Source organism: Moschus berezovskii, chromosome 13 (assembly GCF_049115385.1).
Source record: "Moschus berezovskii isolate FMDL1 chromosome 13, NW_MosBer_1.0, whole genome shotgun sequence".
NCBI classification, from domain to species: Eukaryota; Metazoa; Chordata; class Mammalia; order Artiodactyla; family Moschidae; genus Moschus; species Moschus berezovskii.
The window spans coordinates 52,320,476-52,344,998 of NC_142472.1; the positions used below are offsets into that span (position 1 = coordinate 52,320,476).

Here is a 24,523-nt window from a genome sequence, read left to right on the forward strand (position 1 = left end):
TGGGTAGCCTATGCCTTCTCCAGTGGATCTTCCCAACCCAGGAATTGAACCAGGGTCTCCTGCATTGCAGGTGGAGTCTTTACCAACTGAGTTATCAGGGAAGCCTGACAATTCAGTGAGGTAACAGCTATTCAATCAACTGGTGAAAAGTGTGGACTAACTGGAAGAAACTCAGTCCCTCCAGGCAGCTTGGGTGTCTTCTAAACACTGCCAAAGGGGACCACACAGGCGGGCCTGGTGGCCTCAGGGGGATGGCCCCCTCTTCCCCCTTCAGTTTCGAGGCCTGGACGACAGCATCGCAGCTGCAGAGAGCCTATGGGCCCCGCAAGGAAAGAGGCTGCTCACTTGCACTCTGGGAATGAACAGAGCTGTACCATCTACGCCCGCACACAGGAACAGGAATATGAAAATAATACTAGATTTCCCATTACATTCAGAAAGCACATTTTGGGGTAAGATTCTGAAATAGTGTCAGAAGTGCAAGCGTGCTGGCAGACTCGGCATGACTTGTGTCCTCTGGAGGGTCCCCTGTGAGCCTGCCTTGTAAGCCTGAAGCCATAAAACTGACAGGTATCTTCGCTCACTTGACAGCTCACCGGTCCGTTACAAGTTCCGGCATCAAATTCTTACACAGCCAAGTCATTGCGATAAAGTCCTTGGCTTATTTATGAGCATTTAGAAAACGTATTATGATAGAAGCTGCATAATATTCAAAGTGAAGGAACCCTTGTTTTCCTACCACCGACGAGCCCTGGGAACACGCTGGGTCTAAAGACGCAGGCGTGCTGAGGCACGGGCACTCCCAACAGCAACAGGCCTCCAGGCGGCCAGCCAGGCAGCGAGGGCGCCGCCCAGAGTCAGCGGCCTCCACGCGCAGCCCGGCGCAGCTCAGTGCCCCGACCTCGGCACGTGTCTACGGCCAACGTGGCGTCCCAAGCTGCCCGCTTTGCCGTCAGTCAGTAATCCTCCGACGGCACAGCATCAGTGCAGCGAAGACACTGCCGAGGCCCAGAGAGACCAAGTCTCAGCTCCAAACCCAGAGCAAAGGGCACCACCTCTTACTTGAATTCACTGGTGTTTTCTGACAAACTGAGATGATACACAAGGAGAGGCCCTTTAGAAACGCTTACACAGGGTCAGCGACGGCACAGAGAACAGCCACGCGGCTCTCACAGTCTGCGAGTCAACAGGAAACACTGCGACATGCAACAGTCCAGCTTCCATTCTCTCTAAAACAAATTCCAATTACACCTTGTTTTCAGTTTGCATAGATTATTAAATTTGACTAGAGTTTCTGATGTGAGTAGGGAGCTATTAGTTTTTAGTTTCTGTTTATTTTATATAAAAGAACAGACAAACGCTGACTGACTTAGGCCACCTGTGCATGGCAGTGGGGCTGGGGTCAGACCCGGCTCTGCCCTCCGGTTCAATGGTCCTGTCTAGACATACCTGAGAAGCATTAAAGCTGAAAAGAAGAAACGTTTCAAAACAACTTAACTTGCCAAAAGGAATCCAGTTCTGACTGCTCTATAATTTTTACCTTCAGTCCGTGTTCACTTCTCCTGGGAGGATGACAGGAGAAGATTTATTACAAGGCGGTGTGGCTCCCTGGAAGAAGATCTGAGGCAGTTTTAGCCTCGGGCTGACTCACAAATGAAGGCAACAGGCTGAGGCTCGTGATGACGCAACACACGACAGGCCACAATGAAAGTACCGGACCTGCACTCTGAGTAACACAATGGAAGGGCCTGGTATTTGTGAGACATGCTGTGTAAGAAGCACAAACCGTTTCCTATTACATGAAGACATTTTCAACTAGGCAAAACTGGAAAAAGAAAACGCCCACAGTGTTATCATACTGGTTAAAATTATTTAACCTCAGTTTCTACAGAGCATGGATAAACTATGTACCACCTACTTCACACACTGCTGGACAAATTAAATAAGAGAAAAACACAAAATAATGTTCATTTCTATTATTTACTGCTTGATAAATATCTTGTGAGAAAGATAACTAGAGCAAGAAACATTTCAGTGTGGCTAACAGACAAAATTATGGAAAAAGTGTAGCTTCTCTTGAATTGACAACATCTTTAGTGATCAGTAATATGGCTGGGGGTTACAAAGCCACCAGAAAAGAAAGAAGACACTCTAAGATAAGAAGCAGTATGAAGATCAAGAAGCTAACACCTGAGGAAGAAAGGAACGGCTCAACTCTATGCATCCAGCAAAATATTCCCAAGGAGAGCAAAAGTCAATGAAATTACTTGCAGGGCACTGACATTACTCTGTGTACACCGTAACACTGGACACACGTCATTATACATTTGTCCAGACCCACAGAACAGACACCATAGACTCGGGGAGACAGTGACATGTCTGGGTAAGTTCATCCTGCCTCTCCGCACCCCTTACCCTACGGGGATGCTGACCATGACGGGGAGGCTGTGCGTGAGTGAAGACAGGGGTGGCAAGTCTGTACACTTTCCCCTCAATTTTGCTGTGAACCTAAAATTGCTTTAAATAAAGTCTCAACAATGAAAAATAAAAGAGACAAAACTAAGAGGAAAAATAACATAACCTGCATCCTAGTGGAAGCCTTCCTTCCATCTCTCAATCTTTTGCTAGGTCATATAAGTTAGCTGTCAAAAATTTAAGCAACACAAGTGAAAGGATAACAGAAGGGCATGAAACCCCAAGCTCAACAGTTAGAAAATATACAGTGTTCTCAAGCACAAAGAAAACATTTCAGAAACTGATGACATACTGGGCCATAAAATAAGTATCAATAAAATGCAAAAATCAATACCAGTTGCATTAATCAGATATCAATAATAAAAAGAGTGGGCTTCCCAAGAAGCTCAGTGGTGAAGAACTTGCCTGCCAATGCAGGAGACACAAAGATGTTGGTTTGATCCCTGGATCGGGAAGATGCCCTAGAGAAGGAAATGCCAGCCCACTCCAGTATTCCTGCCTGGAGAATCCCATAGACAGAGGAGCTTGGCAGGCTGCAGTCCGTGGGGTCACAAAGAGCCAGACAAAACTGAGCACAGACACAACGACAAAAAAAACTCTTCTGCAAAGATTTAAAAAATTTAAACTACACTTTGAAATAACCCAAAGAGGAAATTACAGTGGAAATAAGCAAATATTAGAAATATTTTGTTTGAAAATCATGGCATGCAGCTAAAACACTGCATCACATAGTTTAAATTTATAGCATTAAAGTGTAAACGCATGTCAGATAAAATTGAAACCTAGTCAGCTAAGTGTCCAGCTTAAGAAACTGGGGGAAGAAGGGAGAGAACGATCATAAAAGCAGAAACAGTAACTGAAATAATAAGACCGGGAGTGTAAACAAGGAGTGTGGGTGCTTGGTAAACATTTCTGATACTGACACCGACGCCAACCTTCTGCAAGATTAACAGGAGAAAACGAGGAGAGTTTAGGGATGAGGCAGACAGAAGCACAGGGCCTGAAGCAGGAAAGAGGCTGTAAATAACTTTATGCCAATAAACTCAAAACTTGGATTGACAGGTACATTTCTGGAAAATTACAAGTTAGCAAAGCTTACTTCAGAATTAAAGAAGGCCAAAGAGTCCTGTGACTATGAGGAAAATCAGTCATTTAAGAAATCTTCCCACAGAGAAAATGACAGACCCTGAATGGTTTTATAGATGAATTCTGACCAAGTTTCATGAAACAGATTATTACTATTTCATAAAAGTGCCCATAAGGAGGAGGAGGAGCTCTGCAGCCCATCTTATGAAAGGGGATCTACTTAATGCCCACACCACGGGAGTGAGAGGACCCAGAAAACCACAAGCCAATCCCTCACCAGCCCGGACGCAGAAGATCCTCCAGACACAAAACACAAGCAAACCAAAGCCAGTGCTGTGTTATAAGAAACAAGTTACAGTAAGTTAGGACCAGCGTCATCCAGTCCTGGCATGTGTGTTACAATAAATAAGTTAGGACCAACGTCGCCCAGTCCTGGCATGTGAAGGGGGCCTAGCATTAATACCAACATTCATGACATAACTAGGTAAACAGAAAAGAACCACCCAATTACCTCAAAGATGCAGAAAAATGCAGTAACTGCTGGGCTTCCCTCGTAGCTCGGTGGTAGAGAACCCGTCTGCCAAGGTGGGAGATGCAGGTTCGATCCTTGATCCAGGAAGATCCCGCATGACACGGAGCAAATAAGCCTGTGGGCCACAACTACTGAGCCTGTGCTCCAGAGCCCGGGAACCGCAACTCCTGAGCCCACGCACCTGGAGCCTGTGCTCCACAAGAGAAGCCCCCACACCGCAACTACAGAGGAGCGGAGCCTCCCCTCGCCACAACCAGTGAAAAGCCCCCACAGCAACGAAAACCCAGCACCAAAAATAAGCAAACAAAATTATTTGTTAAAAAAGGTTCCACCAGGAAAGGCAAAGCAAAAAAAAAAAAAAAACAAACTTTCAGAGGCATCTCCTTTCCGACCCTTTTCGAGAAGAATCCACTGAACTGAAATTAGCTTTGTTTTCCCTCTACTGCTCCAGGTTATACTTTTTCTGAGACGACACAGGGCAGTTCCACCCTGTTCCTCTCCATGATGTCCTTCAAATATTGCATGACAGACTGCAAGGTCCTCTTCTGGTCTAAAACCTGATTCTTACATCATTCCTAAGGGGAAAGTTCTCAATTTTACACTAAGTGGCAGCCTCTTCTCAGGGTGCTTTCTAGGTCACCTATGTACCTGTCATCCCACAAGGAACAGAACAGCCCCCGTAGGTTGAGATGCACTGAGGGGTGCTGGGGGGAGGGAACCAGGCGGAGGGGTCACGGAAGGGGCAGGCCCCGCAGAGGGGGCAGTGCACTGCTGGGCTGCAGGGACAAGGACCCGTCTGCCCTCACTCCGGCTCCTGGCACGGAGCATGTAAACCCTGAGGACTACCGAGGGGGGAGTGAGTGGGCATCCGGGATTCACAATGAGCCCCTTCACCCGCGGGGCAGCGAGGCTATGCTCACGACAACCAGACTGCAGCCGTGACATCAGCGGCTCCAGCCTGAGTAGCCCTGACCTCTGGCTTCACGATTCAGACCCGGCCTCAAGAGCAGGAGGAGCACTGCTTCTCCTACCAGTCTGAGGGCATCAGAGTAACTGCAGCTTGTTCTGCCTGCGTGTGAGCAGAAAACTAACACTGTCAGTAAGAAGAAGCTCTAGCCCCATCTCCATTGCGAGAGGACGGCGCCCTGGGTCAGTGTGAGACGTAATGGAGGACGGACCCCGGCCCTGATCTCGCAGAAACAACACCAGCGCACAGGGGCCTGCAGGCAGTTTCCCACAGGCAGCCCTTGTAGCAGAGCTCTCCGCAGGGACCTCATGCCCTGCCCCGCAGCAAAGCTACCCTGTAGCTCACCTCCAGCCCCAGCGCACCTTTGTAATCTTTGGATTACACAATGCCTCCACTAACCTTCTGCTTCTTTCCTTAAAGAAGGGGAAATGAAGAACAAGGAATCGACAGACGACCAGATCACTTCCCCTTCAGGAGCCTCGCGGGCAAAGACTGTGTGAACAGCGTCTAAAGAGAGACCAAGAGGAGTCCACCAGTCTGCACACAGGGGCGGGAGCAGGGCTGGCTATGACTCTGACCCCTACCTCAAAGATTAACTGAGATCACTCCCCTCCCTCCCTTTAGAATACCTCACAACTGAGCAGACTCTCCGGAGGGGGTTCTGCGACAGGAGCAACCTTCCATTCCCAGCAGCACTCGTCTCTGAGCGGCGAGCAGCCGAACCAACCACAGCCAAAAGATGGAAGCAACACAGACGTCCATCAGCAGAAGAAAGGCTGAACATCTTGGTGTGGCCCATCCACACAAAGATGGCAACCCAGCCTTAAAAAGGAAAGCCGTTCTGACACAGACCACCCCTGAGACGAACCTTGCAGACACTGTGCTAAATGAGATAACCTACAAGAGACAAATGCTGCATGATCCACTTCGGTGAGGTCCGCAGAAGAGTAGGACTCATGGAGACAGAGCAGATTGGCGGCTGACAGGGCTGGGGAAGGGAGAAGAGACTCAGTGTCTGATGCGCAGAGCGCTGGCTCTGCAGGATGGACAGCATCTGGTCGGGGGGGTGGTTGGTGGTGAGAGGGGAGCATGGCACCTGGGTGCACTGACCCCAGAACAACGCTGACACGCAGTTAACCTGGCATGTTTTACCTCCTGTGCATTTTACCAGGATGGAAAGGAGCTGCGTGTGGAGATGTCTAAGGGAGGACAGAGCCGTGCTTCCAGGCAGGCCGTTCACAGATAACCTTGTGCTCGATGGCAGCACCTGGAAGCGGTCAGGCTGCAGGCCACAGCCCACAGGCACAGACAGGAAAGACACACCTCAGCTCCTCAGACACCATGGGCCCTGCAACACAGCCTACGGGCACCGAGCTCGAAGGAGCTTCCTCCAGATCGCTGAGCTGCACTGGGTTCATCACGTCTAAAAACCTGGACCCTTTCATATGAGCTGCTACCAAATCTGTATTTCTGTGCTACTGGTTTTAAGATTAATCTGCAACAAGCCCTGCTGCAGCCCTGACACTGTCAAGACAGTCTGAAGCTTGAATGAGCACCCCTGGGGTTTGCTTCCTCCGGCAGCTGTGAGGCACCTGCAGACCTGAGAGGCATACTTCTATTCTAATTCCTCAACCACAGGAACCTGCTGGCTCTGGGATGCTGAGTTCAGATAAAAGACTGGGAGGGGTTAAGAAGTCACGGAGACGTTACCCTGACTCTGAGAGCCTCTGGATGCACCATGCAGCCAGCGGGGAGACCAGCGGGGCAGGAAACAAAGCACAAAGATGCGCCCACAAGGGCTCTTTCGGGCCTTCATGTTATTTATCTACAGAGGCCTAGATTTGGGGGAATGAACTCTTGCCCTTGGGCGAGACCTGCCCTCGGAATGAAAACATCCAGCCACTTGGCGTTTAATCAGCGTCAGGAAGAGCAAGCCCCCCGTGCACCTGTGCCCCAAGCCTCTGGCGGGCTCTCCCGTTTCCACGGAATCACAGAATGGTTTCCTGCTGTGGATGCTGTGTCTGTGACCCCTCAGCCTGCTGGGTGTCCCTCCTGAGTCTGAGCCTGGAATTAATCCAGAGCAGCTTGCTGCTTTCCTCCGGTCTCATCTCTGAAGAGAAGTTGTGGACTTCACACTCTTTTCTTGAAGCGATCTTGTTCGAAAATGCTTCTTCTAACTGAAGAATTCAAGATTAAAATAGGAACTTTTCAGAGATGGTACACCACCCTCCAAGCAGGGGTTCTAGCCCTTCTTTGTTTTCCTGATTGTTCTGGAAAGTGACAACAGTAATTGTAAACTCATTATCTGTGGTGAATTTCAGCCTTACTCTGAACGGTCGGCGCTGCTCGGCTGCAGTCGCCCCTCGTGCGTGTGTCCAGGCCTCTTACAAGCCTAAGCTCCTCAGACAGCTCCTTTCCTGCTGCCCTTGGTTTCTCAGACACCTCTGCACGGCTCTCAGGGGCCACCTCTAGTCTCCCCACCCTTCACCGGCCACCCCCACGCTACTGTCCCTCAGTGTCCACCGACTTGGGCTTCAAGGAGGAGTGCAGTCAGGTCTCCTCCCCATTCCCAGGCCCCAGTGTGGAGCCGGGGTGGGAGTGCTGCCACACAAGGGGCTACGTGAGTCTGTGTTCTCGGCTGAGTTTACATAACCCCCAGCGCAACTCTTTGCAGGCTGATGAGCAGGTAGCTCACTGGATTACTAACCCTTCTATCTTGTCCTTTTACCAAACTCAAAGAGATTATGATAGAGAGTAACTCAGAGCAGCTCTTCAGAACTCAGCCATTACCCTACACTGACAATAACAGACACAATCAAGTCCAAAGACTAGAAACGGCCAACTCACATCATGCATCCAGAGGTATAACTGGAAAGAGAAGTAACGAACAAAGGTGGCTTGGACCCTTTTACTGATTCTGCCCAGTCCTTCAATTTCTATTGTGTTTGGCACAACTCTAAATGCTGAGGATTCTACAAATAAAGACCTATAGTAAATTTTAAATGAAAAAAAAAAAAAATTAGGATTTGAGAGGCTCTCCTGTGAGCATAGATTGCTTAGTTTTGCTATGTAAAGATTTCCTACCTGGGTCTTACATCTGAGTTCCAAATCCAATGGACTTACCATCTTTTTTCCTAATTCATTTCATTGCTTTAACTGTATTGCCTGTTACATAATATATAAAGTGCAACAGATATATTTTTAAAAGTTAAATAAATAAACGCTGAGGATTCAAAGGTGAACACGACTGTACCCGGGCACTCAGGGAGGTGCCGACTGAGGGGAAACACCACCTAATGAAACAGCACGTCATCAAAGCCCTGAGAGGATAGGGACACGCGGACAGGAAACACACAGTGCTGACAGTCCGCTTAGAGCTAACTCTGCAGAGCACGGCTCCCTTAACCCTACTCTACAGAAGGAAAATCTCTAACATGCCAAGGTGCTAGTTAAACCTATCCCTGGTAGCTCCGTGGGAAACAATCCACCTGCCAACGCAGGAGATGCAGGAAAGGCAAGTTCGATCCCTGGGTCGGGAAGGTCCCCTGGAGAAGGAAACGGCAACCCCCTCCAGTACTCTTGCCTGGAGAATCCCACAGACAGAGGAGGCTGGTGGGCTACAGTCCATGGGGTCGTAAGAGTTGGACATGACTGAGCGACTAGACGACCACAACTCGAACTTAAGGGATTTTCAGACTTGGCCTCATACAGACGCTAACTAAAGGTGATATCACAGTTTATGAAACAACAGATTCGGATTGAGAAACCAATGTTCAGAAGCAGAAAGGGCAGGAAGAGCAGAAGTTCTCCGAGGTAGCACCGAGGCTCCATGGACGGCCTGTCCCCTCTGGGGACAGGACGCAGTGCCCAGGAGCCGCCCCTACCATGCCCAAGGACACGCACGCATCAGCCCTACCTGGCCCGTCTGATAGTGTCGGGCAAACTGGTGAACCACCCGGTAATCGTTGGCAAAATACTCCATCAGGATAGATGGGACCTCGGCGAAGTCCGTGGGGCACCTGGTCCCTGGAAGGGGCGAGAGGAGAGGTCGGCAGGAATCGTGGCCGCATGTCAATGTCACCACAGGCACTTGTTCACATTTTCATCTGTACTTCTGATGAACTACGGTAGTCTTTAATTCATTAAATCAATATTTTACATCTATAAAATTATTGCACATATTTGCAGGAAAGTTTGTACTCATCTCATACATTTTCCCATGCATCAGAAGCAAAACAAAATATTTGCACAGCTGGGTAAAGCACTTGTAAAGCAATGGCTCACACCCTCTACAAACAAAACTGTCTTCAGCTCCGCCAGGCTACACCTGACAGACAAATTACAACATTCTTACAATGAACGCATTCTAATTTAATGCACTGAATTCCATCACCAAAAGCTAGTATCCTTCACTCCTTTTAAAAGTATTTTATCTACTATTTCTGGAACAAAGTCAATCCTCAACATAGAAAGGCAACATTTCAAACTCAAAATTACTTAAAGTAACAAATCCTATGTGTTGGTGGCACTTTATGATTCTGTCCACACCATCTGCAGTCTTTTCAAATATCTCCTCCTCCCCCAAATACTGTGTGTGTAAAGTTAGCTGCTGAACACTAAAAACCACACCTGCCCAGGCAGTGCAGGGCTGACCCGTCTGATGGCAAGCTTAGAGAGGATGACGAGGAGGGGGCTGGCATCAGCAGGAAAGCCACGGCTTTATGCAGGGTGTGCAGAAGAGGCAGCAAGGGCACGGCCATGCCTTTCAACATGCCCTGAAGTTTCCTGACTGGCTTTGGATAAAAAGAGGCCATGTACATTCACTTGTTCACTTGCTAAGCCTGGGCTGGAGCTGAGAAGGCGTGCTTGTTCACACACAGAGCTGCTGATGCAAATTCCACATAAAACACAGCAGAATGGTACAAACTGGAGAGACAGGCACTCAGACAGCCTTGGTGACAACTGTCGTCATGGACGGAAGAAATGCATGAGGGTTGGGTCGAATCACAGGTGGAAGGACAAGACAAAGCCACCTGCGATCAATGACCACAGATTTTCTAAACAAAAGGCTTTTTTCCAACTAAGGTGAAAAGCATGTGTTTAAAGAACTGCAATAAACGAAGTCCTGTACTGAGTGAGGTCCTGCTCACCAGTGACATGCTGGTATCGAGTCCGTCCCAGCATCGAGTGCATGGCATGTCCCATCTCATGGAAAAGGTTCTCCATCATCCCAGGAGTCAACAGCGTGGGCAAGTTTCTTGAGGAATGGGGCAGGTTCAGCATAAGGACCACCACGGGGAGCTGGTAGTCCCCGCTTTCCTTTAAACGACCTCCTCGGATGGTGAAGTGGCAATCCTTTAAGAAAACGAGACCAGTGAAGACATGATTAGAAGCTAAAGGGTAAGCAAGTCTTAATGAACACAAAGTTCTATCAAAATGAGTGAGTACAAGTGTTACCTTAATTCTATTCTTTTATTTATACTTTTTTCCCAACACTTTCTCCTTTGCTGAAATGTTACTTTCTTAAAAACACCAATAATACCCTGAGCTCATGTTGACAGAGTCATTCATTCACTCCAAAGACGTGCTGAGCTGACGTTCCAGGAGCTGAAGACACGGTCACCACTGAGCTCAGGTGCTCGAGATGCTCAGGGCAGGGAGAAAGGCAGCCATGCGGGGAGGGACGATGGTGTTAATGAGCCCCTTCTGTGGCTGGCGATGAGACAGGCCACACACCCCACCACTGTCTCCATCGCTAGAAGTGACGAGCTCTCAACTGTCGCAAAGCACGGAACCTGAGTCACCTTCTCAGTCCACATACAAAATTTGATCATTTCTTCTCACATTAGTCTATGAGGCAGGTATTTCATTTCTCAGATGAGAAAACAAACTGAGTCTTGGAAATACTAAGTCGCGTGTCCAGGGACACACAGCTAGGGTCGTGGCACCTCAAACCTGAACCCAGGTCACAAACCTCGACTCTCCAGCCTTTCAAGCACAGTGAAGGAACAGAGGATGCAGCGGCCAATGGGCCTGACTCTGGTCCCGCTGTGCAGACCTGCCAGCCACATCTGCTGAGAACTGGTTACCTCGACCAGCCTCCCCTCCACCGTGTCAGATGCCAGAGCATTAACTAGCGTCTGTTATAACTGCTGTGGAAACTGTGGATCACTATTAAATACAAGGTACCGTTATTTCTATTGTAACTTTATAATCTGAATTCTTGACAGTTCCAATCCCACTGCCCAAAACTGCTGAAGCTGACTGATCTGGAAACCTGGCCTGCGGTTTCACACAAAGAGAGAACTGGTGGTTGACAAGGTTCCTCAGAGACACACCTTGTGCAGTGTTAGAGCAGGCGCATGCCACGTACGGACAGAAGTCCAAGCTCCAATCCCCGCACCTCTAACCGTGTGACTCTAAGCAAGTAACCTCAGCTCTCTGGCCTCAGTGTCCTCATCTCGTCAGGACTGAGTTCAAAAGGCTGAGGGGAACTTTCAAAGCTGTGCGTGAGAAGGGCTCAGGGCGCTGGCAGGCACACAGACAGGCTCCTAAAACGTCAGCACTCATCACTACAATCATTGCTACCGTGACCCAGATGAAAACAGCAGATACACATTTCTGTAACTACCTTGTAACTTCTGCCATCTTTAAATTCTACCCAATTTCAAACGTACACATTTAGTCACCTCTGCTAATGTCTTTTAAATATTGGTAACTACAAAAATGAGAGCTAAAGTTAACATTAATACACATTAGCTACTGATCACTCTAGACAGACTGGTTTGTAAACAGAGCATTACCTGGTGTGGTTTGTCTGCTCGCTGAAAAAAGTCACAGTAAATGTACCCCAGTAGTCCTTCTGATTCATGAACCACGGCCTAGAAAACAAAGGTTGACTGACTTGTGAATGAAGCCATCAGAACTTCCAAAAGTAGAAACACATTCCAAACACCAGAACCTGCACATAAGACACCACAGCCACCAATGCAGACACTTTATGACTTTCTGCTTCCCAGGTCACCTTGAGGTGGGTCCACCGTGCCTTCAGCCCCTTCTGCTGTGTCTCTAGGGTGACTGGCGACCTCTGACGGGAGAGGAACCCTCCCAACAAGCCCTGAATCCTGACCGCAGTCCCTGTGCCATGGCTCTTCCCTGGGCCTGAGCCAGCCCAGGATGGCAGCACAGCGACCCCTCCCACAGCCCAGGAGGTGAAGACGCCTGCACACCAACCATGGCGGCGTGGGCTTCGGCCGAAGAGCAGGGAGTGACGCCTCCTCCTGGGTCAGCCCCGCGAGACACAGCTCAAGGACAGCGGGTCTCCATTCACCTCTGCATAAGCGGGGCCTCTACCGGACAGAACCTCAACTATTCGGAACTCCAGCAAGCCTCCATGGAGCATCCACTTGGTGCCGGCAACTGCTCAAGGCATTGGGGAAACCTGCCCAGTGCAGGGGGCTCCCTCCTGAACGGGACCGTCCATCGCCTGCACTGAGTCCTGGCACTCTCCTGTATACTTTCTCCCTTCATGGCATCGCTGCAGGTTATCCATCTGTGTGACGCACAGCAGACTGCTGGCTGTTTAGTAACTAAACTTAATCTGCAATCACCAAACACAGCCAGGCAACGAGGAGACAGTCCACGCTTCTTAGAAAATGGTGACAAGAGTACAGCGTGCTAAGCCAGAGCACTAAGCCTGAGGGCCACAAACCCTCAAACCCCACCAGGAAAAGCAACACCGGCAGCTCACACGAACTGGGCCCCAATGGGAGGGCCCCGGGCTCAGCGTGACCGTCCAGGACTCACGCCAGCACATGGGCCATAGCCCAGCCGCCGGGGTACATGTGGGCTCAACCTTCTATCCAACTACTCAGAAAAGCATTTTCTCTCAGAGAAAGAACTCTGCTGCTACTTTCCTGCAATAGCTGATTCGAGAGAACAGCGTTCTTTCAGAGCGTCCTGAACCACAGCAGCAGTCTGGATTGAAGTGCTGTGGACAGGGTGCCAGGCCCCGCAGACGGGCGCGCGCTCCGCCCCGGGCACTCACCAGCTTGCGGACGTCCTCACTCCACACCTCACCCCGCGCGGGCTGCTCCCCGTACAGCGAGACCCCCAGCAGCCTGTTGAACAGGAGGCTCAGGCCCTCCATGCAGGCGCCCAGGGAGAAGAACGGGCAGTAGAGACTGGGCTCGATGTTGAACCTGCCGAGGAGAAGCAGCCGCGTTTCTGTGTGCTTCAGCTTCCAGAGGGGACCGCAGCTCACTCTTCATTTATAAATCAGGAGTCAAGGAAGGACTGAGTCATGAAGTGGGTCTCTACTCTGGAGGGGCTTTCAGACCTGTTTCTCCTCAGAAGAGCAGCAGACTGATTACTGCGGTAGTGAGGGTGGCACCAGGGTAGAGGCAGACGAGGAGGCACTCACAGGGTCTACAGAGGGAGACCACAGACGCCCGGGGACGGGCCCAGAGCGCAGCTCCCGGACCGGGAGTGACCGCCGGGCAGGCACTGGCCACGTGGGCGCCAAGTCCAAGCACAGCCACCCAGCCAGTGGGCAGATGCTCAAGACACATCGATCCTGCCCTCTCACATGGGAGCACTTCTCCAGACACACACCTCTCAGCCCGAATCAGTCCGCTGTAGTACGGGGGGTCCCAGGGCATCAATTCCTGCAGCAGAGAAGCTCACCGTTAGGAAAGCTGGGGTGATTTCACAGTTTTCATCAATAATGCAGCCAGTTTATAAAATGTAACCTGTTACTGTATCAGGAAAGTTTTATAAAAACCCTAGGAACTCATCACCTGGCAAGAGTTTCATTCCTTACTCTCTACTCTGCCTTCCCTGTAATCAGTGAGCTGAGAGGCAGAAATCAGCTCTACTTGCAGAATTGGGGGAAAAGGCAGACAAATGTCATTCTAAAATGTGAACTACTAAAAGTCGACATTAATAGATGAAATTAGCCATGCTGAAATCTACCCCAGATGCGGCCCATATGTTAATCCACAAGACAGTGCAGGTGGGAACTAAAAGCACGACTAGGGCCCTTTCTGGACTTAAGCAGGAAGCTTAGGGTGGATCCCAGAAATGAAAGCAGCAGTTCAGACCGACCCGCGGCAGAATTAACCCTGAACTTGGCAAAGAAAACATGTCATAAAGAAGCACTTGAACAATTGTTCCTGATGCCGGCTGCAGAGCGGTGACAGAGCTGGGAACCCTGCAGGGGCCTCCCTCCCCCGGGGGGCAGGCTGGCAGGTGACAGAGGGCAGTGGCCAAGCCGGACATGGTCAGCCTGGCTCAGGTGTGCAGTCCACGTGTGCTGGACCCAGTGCGTCCCCACCTTCCATCTCCCCCTCACACACCCCTGAGCCCACCCCCTGTGAGCCTGGCCTGGCCTGCGCTGATCTCCCGCGCTCCTCTCCGCCTGGGTTTCATCCCTGGCTGTCGTGGGCCTCTCGCTTCTCCCAGGGCTGCTCTGTGTCATCTCCCTGGAGGGGTCATCACTGCCCAGGCCTTACGAGACGGCCCCTCCACCCGCCTGCCTGCACTATTCCCTTCGAGCCCCCACCCGGCAGGACCGTGCAGGCTGACTCTTCCTGTCTTCACTCTCACTCCGCCCCAGCTGTAAGCTTCAGGAAGGCAGGCTGTGTTTCCCTTTTCGTACTGTGTCCCGGCCCCAAGCTCTGCCTGCTGTGCAGCAGTCCCTCATGAGCGGTCCTCTGAGGCACTCAACAGCACCTCCTGGAGAGTATACTGCTTAGAAACACAACTCCAGGCTCTGAGCAGAGCTCTATAAACAGGGAGTCGGTTCTCATAAACAGGGTCCGAAAGGTCCAGTTTAGACAACATCTCCTCTCCTGACCCAGACGCATAGCATCTGCTGGCCCACAGATGTCAGTCAGTCAGTTCAGTCACTCAGTTGTGTCCAACTCTTTGTGACCCCGTGGACTGCAGCATGCCAAGCCTCCCTGTCCATCACCAACTCCCGGAGCCTACTGAAACTCATGTCCACTGAGTCAGTGATGCCATCCAACCATTTCATCCTCTGTCGTCTCATCCCCTTCTCCCGCCTTCAATCTTTCCCAGCATCAGGGTCTTTTCAAATAAGTTAGCTCTTCGGATCAGGTGGCCAAAGTATTGGAGCCACAGATGTCAGCCACAGTTTAAAAGTAAAGAACAACACTGTAAATCAGCTACACTTCAGTAAAAAATAAAAATAAATAAAGGGAAAGCAAAGCAGCAAGTGAGTGAGAGGAGCATGGGCACTGCAGGCCTTGGTGGAGGCAGAAGACAATGGCCGGGGGCCCAGGGCAGCAGAGAAAGGGCCCACAGGTCAAGGAGGGTGTGGGGGAAAGCTAGGAAATAGGAAGGCAGTCTGAGAACTCTCTGAACATGTTAAACAAAGGCGGGGCAGAGCCCATCAGAAAACTCCCTCCGGAGGAGCCTGGAGGGCCTTCCAGCATCTAACTCAGAGCCGTGGCACCGGGGAAGCAGTTGGGATGCAAGAAGGGAGCAGGACACCACCAGAAAACCAGCTTCTCAGGCACACGTGTCACCCGGGGAGAAGAGAGACAACCACAGCCAGGGCCGTGGTGACAGCGCGGAGCGGGGAGTTCCCAGCACCAAAAGACAGAGCCCTCAGCCAGCAGATTGTTTATAATAAAAATACCTCTGGACTTCCCTGGTGATCCAATGGTGGAGAATCTGCCTGCCAACGTGGGGGATGTGGGTTCGATCCCTGGCTGGGCAACGAAGATCCCACACGGCACAGAGCAACTAAGCTTGCGAGTTGCAACTGCAGAGCCCACCCCAAGGGCCCCATGTGCCGCGACTAACAACCAGGGAGACAAATAAATAGTAAAAGGAAAAGAAACTCAGCATGGTCACTTACAGAATTTTGAGGGTTTAGTTTCATTTTCATCCCTCGAATCATCTCAAAATCTTTCATAGTTCTGTAAAACAGGTTTATCATTAGTTGCGAGGACAAAATTTTCATAAGTAGATTATAAAAAACAAGTTTACTTCTGCTACTTTCCAGTAATGATAGTAGTAGTAATTTGCAGTAAAAATGTAAACTAGTATTAATCCAAATTTTACATGTGTTAGAAGAGACAGTGATACATACATCAGTAAACTACTGTAATTTTTACCTTAAAAAGCTGATATTTGTCTTAAACTACTAAAATTTGGAAAATTTAAGTGTCACAGAATATGCAAAGTATTCATCAGTAAGCTTCAAATCACTATTTTTTGCTATACTTTTTAAAAAAGAGATTAACAATTTAGTTTCTCTAAAAGAAGATTTTACTTAAGATTACCACTTATCATTTTCCCCTATCAAAAAAACTAGCTGGGCTGTAATCACACATGCACTTAATATTTGCAGAATATGAAGTTTCGGTTAGAATTAACTTCTATAATTAAAAAATATAGTTCACTAAATATAATTAAAAAATCTTCACTAAACATTTTGAAGATAATGTTTGCTTAAAATATCTGTAGCTACATACAAGTGAAAAAAGAACAAATAAAGCTTAACTAGCAGAGCAAAGTAAACAAATTCTCAAATAACTGCATAACTGACACTACCTCATTCTATCAAAGCCACAGCAGCTCACTGCATTAAGAATAAGAAGGATCATTTCAGAACTAATAAACACAATGCAAATTAGAGAGGACTGCATTCTAAGGCAGTAGTTTATAACGGAAACTGAAAATTGGAGCTAAAATTTAACATGCAGGTGCAGTCAAGGAGCGAACAGGGGTTAGACAGCTCTGCAGGAGAGAGAAGACCGCGGCCCTCCACGACCCTGCCGAGCCTCATTCTGGAGGCCTCGTGCTGGGGGTCTGAAGACTCCGGGGGGCTAGGCCCCCAGAGAAGCACAAGCAGAGTGGCGAAGACCAGGCCGGGGGGCTGGGCAGGGAGGAGGCCGGCAATGTGGCAGAGGGACCACCAAAAGCAGAGAGCCCTGGTTTACAAACACTGGGCGCTCAACACACAGCACAGCAGACGCGATCTGCCCGTTATTTATGCCCAGAGAAGAGCAAGACTAAGTGACCAACTCATACAAGCCAAAATACATACTTTCAAAAAAGGTTTGGGAGATTTTACATAGTCCACCTCAGTAATGAGTTCCTAAAGACTACTGATGAGTTACAGAGAAAGGCCCAAGTGTTTGGGACAGTCAGCCCCAGAGGACAGCTGGGAGCTTTCAAACCATAACTCACAGTTAGTGCAAGATACGACCCGATACTCCAACACCTATATTCTTCATGAGTCACTTCCTAATTCTTTTAATAAATCTTTAAAAGTCTTTAAAAAAAACAAAAGGAAAAGCTAAATCATGTGTACTCTAAAAAGCAGAATAATAAAAAAACGAACCTTTCAGAGAGTTTGTCAGACAGTTTCTCAAGGAACTCCATGACAGTCTCTAAAACAAAAATCCCAAAGAAAATATCTTTAACTACATGAAATAAAATGAACACACGGTAAAATTACAGCGTTGTGACCATAAATCCATACAATACAGTGTTTTTAAAGTAATGATTCTCAAAGGGAAGCAGGGCTCCTAATACTCGACACTTCTAGATGAAAGTTCATCAAAGCTGCCACCATAAACTCCAGAGCCTTAGATGATACCCCAAAATAAAAAGAGCTAACAGGAAACAAAAGAAAATCATCCAAAATCTCAATCTATTTCTATATCTATTTATATGTATAAAGGAAAAAAAGTTTCTCAGTTTTTTCGATAGCTAGACTGATTTGTTCATAAAAGTTTGCACAATTTAGAAACATCAGATTTTAAAAATCAATGTTTTTCTGAGTAAATGTTTTTCTTTTTAAATACACAGCAGAATAATCTATTCAGGATCTATACTGGAAGAAAATGTAGCAAAATTAGAACATTAAAACTTTAGATTCTCCTTCCTACATTGCAGGTGGGAATGTAAACTGGTGAAGCCACTGTAGCGAGCAGTATGGAGGTTCCTTAAAAAACTGAAAACAGAGCTCCTACATGCCCCTGCAGTCCCACTTCTGGGCATACATCCGGAGAAAAATATTATCTGAAAGGATACATGCACTCCAGTGTTCACCGTGGCAGTGTTTACAATAGCCAAGACGTGGAAGCAGCCTAAGTGTCCAAGCAGACGAATGGACACAGATGTGGTGTATGTATACAACGGAACATCACTCGGCCATTAAAAAGAATGAAATAATGCCATATTTAGCAACATGGATGGACCTAGAGAGCGTCATACTGAGTGAAGTGAGACAGACAAGGAGAAACATTGTGTGACATCCCTTAATGTGGAATCCAGAAAGAAATGATACAAATGAGCTTAGAAAACAGAAAGAGACAAGCTTACAGAACTAACTTACTGCCCCAGATGGAGGGGCGGGGGTGATAGTTAGGGAGTTTGGAATGGACACGTACACACTGCTATAGTTAAAATGTATAATCAGCAAGTATCTACTGTAAAACATGGAGAACTCTGCTCAATGTCATGTGGCAGCCCTGGATGGGAGCAGAGTTTAGGGGACAATGGATACATGTATATATGTGGCTGACTGAGTCTCTTCACCGTTCATCTGAAACTATCATAACATTGTTAACTAACTGTACTCCAGTATTAAAAAAATTTAGGCTGTTAGAATTTAACTACTTAAAATACTTCAGCCATAAGTCATTATACTGCAGAAACCCATAAAAGCAATGCAGTGGAATTATGATTATTTCCCATAATAGGAAATTATTCACGTGAATTTTTGAATTTAGCACTTTCAGGCACTGATTCATGTGTATAGAGCTTTCATACATATTTTAGAGTAAGCTACAAACGCTGTTTTTATGTTTTCAGATGATCTTTTATATGGTTTTAATTTCTTGCCCTCTTCAGTTTATCTCATTTCTGAGTAAATAACAGTCTGGGGAAGGAATAGACCTGATACAGGAAGCCATGGTCTTTCGTCACCATCAACACTAATCCCACCCGCACACGTGGCTTGGTGTATCTTGTTAGATGGTGCTAAGACTTTTAGGAAAAAACTGTTATTTAGCGCAAAATAAAACCTTATTTCAGGATGTCAAACCAGTGGGCACAGGGTACTGTTTTCAAATATTTATCTGTGTGTGCTTTTTATTTCAAAATAATTAATTTTTTACTGACGTTCACCTATTTTGTTTCTCTAGCCCACTTGAACAGGAAACATCTACCTCGACTACCTACCTGGAACACTGTCCTGTGAAGGGCAGTGAGTCTGAACCACCTGAAGGCAGTCGCACGGCTCCTGGAAGACAGGCTCCTGACACGCCGGTCCCGTGGGGCCCACCGTGGCCTGCCAGCCCTCACCCCACCTCCCTGCCCACCTCCAGTTTCACTTTCCTCATGAACTTTCCACAGCCACTCAAGCATCTGTAAACCTCCTGAGCTCCTAAAACCCTAGCACTGAAAGGACACTGACCAGGATTAAGATTTATCCTCACGTGGCCCTGTCCAAGCTCCCCAACTAAACGCTGCAGCCCCCAAGCACACAGGCCACACTGTACACAATCGTATTTGCAGAGTCCAGCTCCAAGACACCTTCCCACGGACCACCCCATGAGCTGTGGACCTGCTGGCCACCGTGTGGGCACCTGTGTCAGCCCCAGCTTCCCCTAGCGCTCGTCCCAGCATGTCCCACCCATTGCCCATCCTGGTCGCCTCCTGCACACCGACTGACATCTCACTGAACTCGGACCACCGTGCTCCTGGCCCACCCCCGTCGGCAGGACTCCCTGTCTTCCCAGTGGCTCAGTCTCAGGCCTAGCTCTCCCTTCAGGTGCCCGAATGTGACTTCTCACCACATGCACAACCACCAGCAGCCTGGAGCCCTGCAGCCTCCAGACGGCAAATGCGCCCTCCCACCCTGATCCTGCAGCTGCTCTCCGCACCCCTCATGATGCTCCCTGCCACCGACCACCAACAGCCCTGCTCAAACCCACCTCCCCGAGCACAAACCTTCTCCACTTGTGCCCACTCCTTTCCACTCTATCTGTGCTCATCCTCGAATGTGGGCCCCCCCCGTCCGGATCCCAAAGACACACACGAGAGAGAAATAAGGCAAGGTGGCACCAAGAAAACCTGGGAGAAGCTATGGGCCCAACATAGAAAGAAGGGCTAGACACCGGATGGACAAACGTAACACAGAGGCTGCAGGAAGGGTGACCCTCCCCCTTCAGGGCCATTCCCAGTGACCCCACAATTCCATCCAGACGCACGGACAGAAACCCGTGGTGTCCACTGCCATCTCCTCCTGCTCAGTCCGACACTAGGTCGTGTGAATTCAACCCTGAAAATACAGCAAGTCTGAACAACCCCCCAACATGGCCATCCTACTGAGGACTTGGGTCTAAAGTATAACTGTAATTTAATCAATGCCATTGAAAATTACACCATTTTTATTGTGATACATTTTCCCTTATACGTGATGAATCATAAAGAACTCAGCAAAGGACAAGCTAAGTTTTGCAGAAATCCCCAGAGAGACGCTCCCCACCCCCAACCTTGTCAAGCAGCCCTCTTCTCTCTGAAAGGAGGGGTCTTATACAACCTGGGCTACACTCAACCCTGCCTCCAGCAGGAGCACTGATCAGCCATCCCCTCCCACACTAATTCTAACCAGTGTGGTTAGGCTGAGCACAGAAACCAGCTGAGTTAAAACAAAAATAATGCAAATCATCATCAATGATTCATCAATGAAATAATAAGCATGACTTACTCAGTTCAGTTGCTCAGTCATGTCTGACACTTTGCAACCCCATGAGTCATAGCACACAAAGCCTCCCTGTCCATCACCAACTCCCGGAGTTTACCCAAACTCATGTCCACTGAGTCGGTGATGCCATCCAGCCATCTCATCCTCTGTCATCCCCTTCTCCTCCTGCTCCTAATCCCTCCCAGCATCAGGGTCTTTTCAAATGAGCCAGCTCATCACATCAGGTGGCCAAAGTATTGGAGTTTCAGCTTCAACATCAGTCCTTCCAATGAACACACAGGACTGATCTCCTTGTAGTCCAAGGGACTCTCAAGAGTCTTCTCCAACACCACAGTTCAAAAGCATCGATTCTTTGGTGCTTAGTTTTCTTTATAGTCCAACTCTCACATCCATACATGACCACTGGAAAAACCATAGCCTTGACTAGACAGACCTTTGTTGGCAAAGTAATGTCTCTGCTTTTTAATACGCTATCTAGGGTGATCATAACTTTCCTTCCAAGGAGTAAGCGTCTTTTAATTTCATGGCTGCAGTCACCATCTGCAGTGATTTTGGAGCCGCAAAACACAAAGTCAGCCACTGTTTCCACTGTTTCCCCATCTATTTCCCATGAAGTGATGGGATCAGATGCCATGATATTCGTTTTCTGAATGTTGAGCTTCAAGCCAACCTTTTCACTCTCCTCTTTCACTTTCATCAAGAGGCTTTTGAGTTCCTCTTCACTTTCTGCCTTAAGAGCGGTGTCATCTCCATATCTGAGGTTATTGATATTTCTCCCAGCAATCTTGACTCCAGCTGTGCTTCTTCCAGCCCAGCATTCCTCATGATGTACTCTGCATAGAAGTTAAATAAGCTGGGTGACAATATACAGCCTTGACGTACTCCTTTTCCTATTTGGAACCAGTCTGTTGTTCCATGTCCAGTTCTAACCGTTGTTTCCTGACCTGCATACAGGTTTCTCAAGAGGCAGGTCAGGTGGTCTGGTATTCCCATCTCTTTCAGAATTTTCCACAGTTTACTGTGATCCACACAGTCAAAGGCTTTGGCATAGCCAATAAAGCAAAAATTTATGTTTTTCTGGAACTCTCTTGCTTTTTCGATGATCCAGCAGATGTTGGCAATTTGATCTCTGGTTCCTCTGCCTTTCCTAAATCCAGCTTGAACATCTGGAAGTTCATGGTTCACGTATTGCTGAAGCCTGGCTTGGAGAATTTTGAGCATTACTTTACTAGTGTGTAAGACGAGTGCAGTTGTGCGGTAGTTTGAGCATTCTTTGGCATTGTCTTTCTTTGGGATTGGAATGAAAACTGACCTTTTCCAGTCCTGTGGCCACTGCTGAGTTTTCCAAATTTGCTGGCATATTGAGTGCAGCACTTTACAGCATCGTCTTTCAGGATTTGAAACAGCTCAACTAGAATTTCATCACCTCCACTAGTTTTGTTTGTAGCGATACTTCTATAAGGCCCACTTGACTTCACATTCCAGGATGTCTGGATCTAGGTGAGTGATCACACCATTGTGATTATCTAGGTCGTGAAGATCTTTTTTGTACAGTTCTTCTGTGTATTCTTGCCACCTCTTCTTAATATCTTCTGCTTCGGTTTCTCACTTCTACTGTATAATCATAAGGGATTTGATTTAGGTCATACCTGAATGGTCTAGTGGTTTTCCCTACTTCCTACAATTTAAGTCTGAATTTGGCAATAAGGAGTTCATAATCTGAGCCACAGTCAGCTCCTGGTCTTGTTTTTGCTAACTGTATAGAGCTTCTCCATCTTTCGCTGCAAAGAATATAATCAATCTGATTTTGGTATTGACCATCTGGTGATGTCCATGTGTAGAGTCTTCTCTTGTGTTGTTGGAAGAGGGTGTTTGCTATGACCAGTGCGTTCTCTTGGCAAAACTCTATTAGCCTTTGCCCTGCTTCATTCCGTGCTGCAAGGCCAAACTTGCCTGTTACTCCAGGTATTTCTTCACTTCCCACTTTTGCATTCCAGTTCCCTATAATGAAAAGGACATCTTTTTTGGGTGATAGTTCTAGAAGGTCTTGTAGGTCTTCATAGAACCGTTCAACTTCAACTTCTTCAGCATTACTGGTCAGGGCATAGACTTGAATTACTGCGATATTGAATGGTTTGCCTTGGATATGAACAGAGATCATTCTGTCGTTTTTGAGACTGCATCCAAGTACTGTATTTCAGACTCTTTTGTTGACTATGATGGCTATTCCATTTCTTCTAAGGGATTCTTGCCCACAGTAGTTGATATAATGGTCATCTGAGTTAAATTCACCCATTTCATTCCATTTTAGTTCGCGGATTCCTAAAATGTCAATGTTCACTCTTGCCATCTCCTGTTTGACCACTTCCAATTTGCCTTGATTCATGGACCTAACATTCCAGGTTCCTATGCAATATTGCTCTTTACAGCATCAGACCGTGCTTCTATCACCAGTCCCATCCACAACTGGATGTTGATTTTGCTTTGGCTCCGTCTCTTCATTCTGGAGTTATTTCTCCACTGATCTCCAGTAGCATACTGGGCACCTACCAACCTGGGGAGTTCATCTTTCAGTGTCATACCTTTTTGCCTTTTCATACTGTTCATGTGGTTCTCAAGGGAAGAATACTGAAGTGGTTTGCCATTCCCTTCTCCAGTGGACCACATTCTGTCAGACCTTTCCACCACGACCCGTCCGTCTTGGGTGGCCCCATACAGCATGGCTTAGTTTCACTGAGTTAGACAAGAAGCGGCAGCTGCGCGTCTCAGGAGCTACCCCACGTCCAAGGTCAGGAGTGACGGCCGAGAGGAGCTACCCCATGTCCAAGGTTAGGAGCGTTGGCCGTGAAGAGATACCCCACGTCCAAGGTAAGAGAAACCCAAGTAAGAAGGTAGGCTCTGAGAGAGGGCATGAGAGGGCAGGCAGACTGAAACCACAATCACAGAAAACTAGCCAATTTGATCACATGGACCACAGACTTGTCTAACTCAATGACTTACTCAACGTGCACATAAAGTACACTAGTTGTGCAAATATATTCCAAGTGATTAGCTCTGTTTAAAAATCATTCCCAATAAAGAGGCAAAGTATCTCAGTAACTGGTCTCCGAGTACATTAAAAATAGCACAGTAACTTTAGCTATTTAAAGTCAGAAGTTCAGCTTCATACAAACCCTGTTTTGTCCTTAGAGAGTCTCACCTGGACTTTGGGCGATTGTTCCCTGGAGGGCCCTGTGGGAGTAGGTAGGATATCCTACCAACTTTGCCAGGAGGTCTCTGCTGCTGAGCAACTCTTCTAGACATTTCAATTGACCAGCATTGGGATAAAGAAAAATTTTATAAGCAGCTTCTCGCACCTATGTTTAAAAAGTGGATGGTAAAATACACACGTACCAAGATACAAAGTCCTATATGATAATAACACACGCTACCTCCTACCACTTTACTCTGCAGGTGAGCAATGCTTAAACACAAGGCCTCACACAGGCTGCATGAAGCTTCCGGGCTCATCACCGAGTGTGGGAGACACACTGCACTTGGCCCAAGTTCTCCGCTATGGGGCAGAGGGGCAGGGGGGCAGAGGTTCTACCTGACACACGTGAAACACTGTCAACCAGGTGACGTGAGACTACGTGCATCAGAGTATGAGTCCCTGGAATGGCCAGCGCGCTGTCGCTCACCATACTTTGAAAGTGAGGAACTCTTTACAACA

General features: G+C 47.9%; 1 protein-coding gene across 2 annotated transcripts in view; it reads right to left on the reverse strand.

Annotated features, from left to right (window-relative positions):
* Positions 1 to 24,523, reverse strand: part of MIPEP (mitochondrial intermediate peptidase) — an 85,576-nt gene that overhangs the window by 46,431 nt on the left and 14,622 nt on the right. For both annotated transcript variants that reach the window (XM_055426378.2, XM_055426380.2), the window contains exons 7-14: positions 24,011 to 24,167; positions 17,437 to 17,485; positions 15,946 to 16,006; positions 13,674 to 13,726; positions 13,108 to 13,261; positions 11,864 to 11,941; positions 10,211 to 10,415; positions 8,977 to 9,086 (exon numbers count right to left, since the gene is read on the reverse strand). In XM_055426378.2, coding sequence (XP_055282353.2) covers positions 8,977 to 9,086; positions 10,211 to 10,415; positions 11,864 to 11,941; positions 13,108 to 13,261; positions 13,674 to 13,726; positions 15,946 to 16,006; positions 17,437 to 17,485; positions 24,011 to 24,167 — 867 coding nt within the window. The remainder of the gene's footprint in view (positions 1 to 8,976; positions 9,087 to 10,210; positions 10,416 to 11,863; positions 11,942 to 13,107; positions 13,262 to 13,673; positions 13,727 to 15,945; positions 16,007 to 17,436; positions 17,486 to 24,010; positions 24,168 to 24,523) is intronic.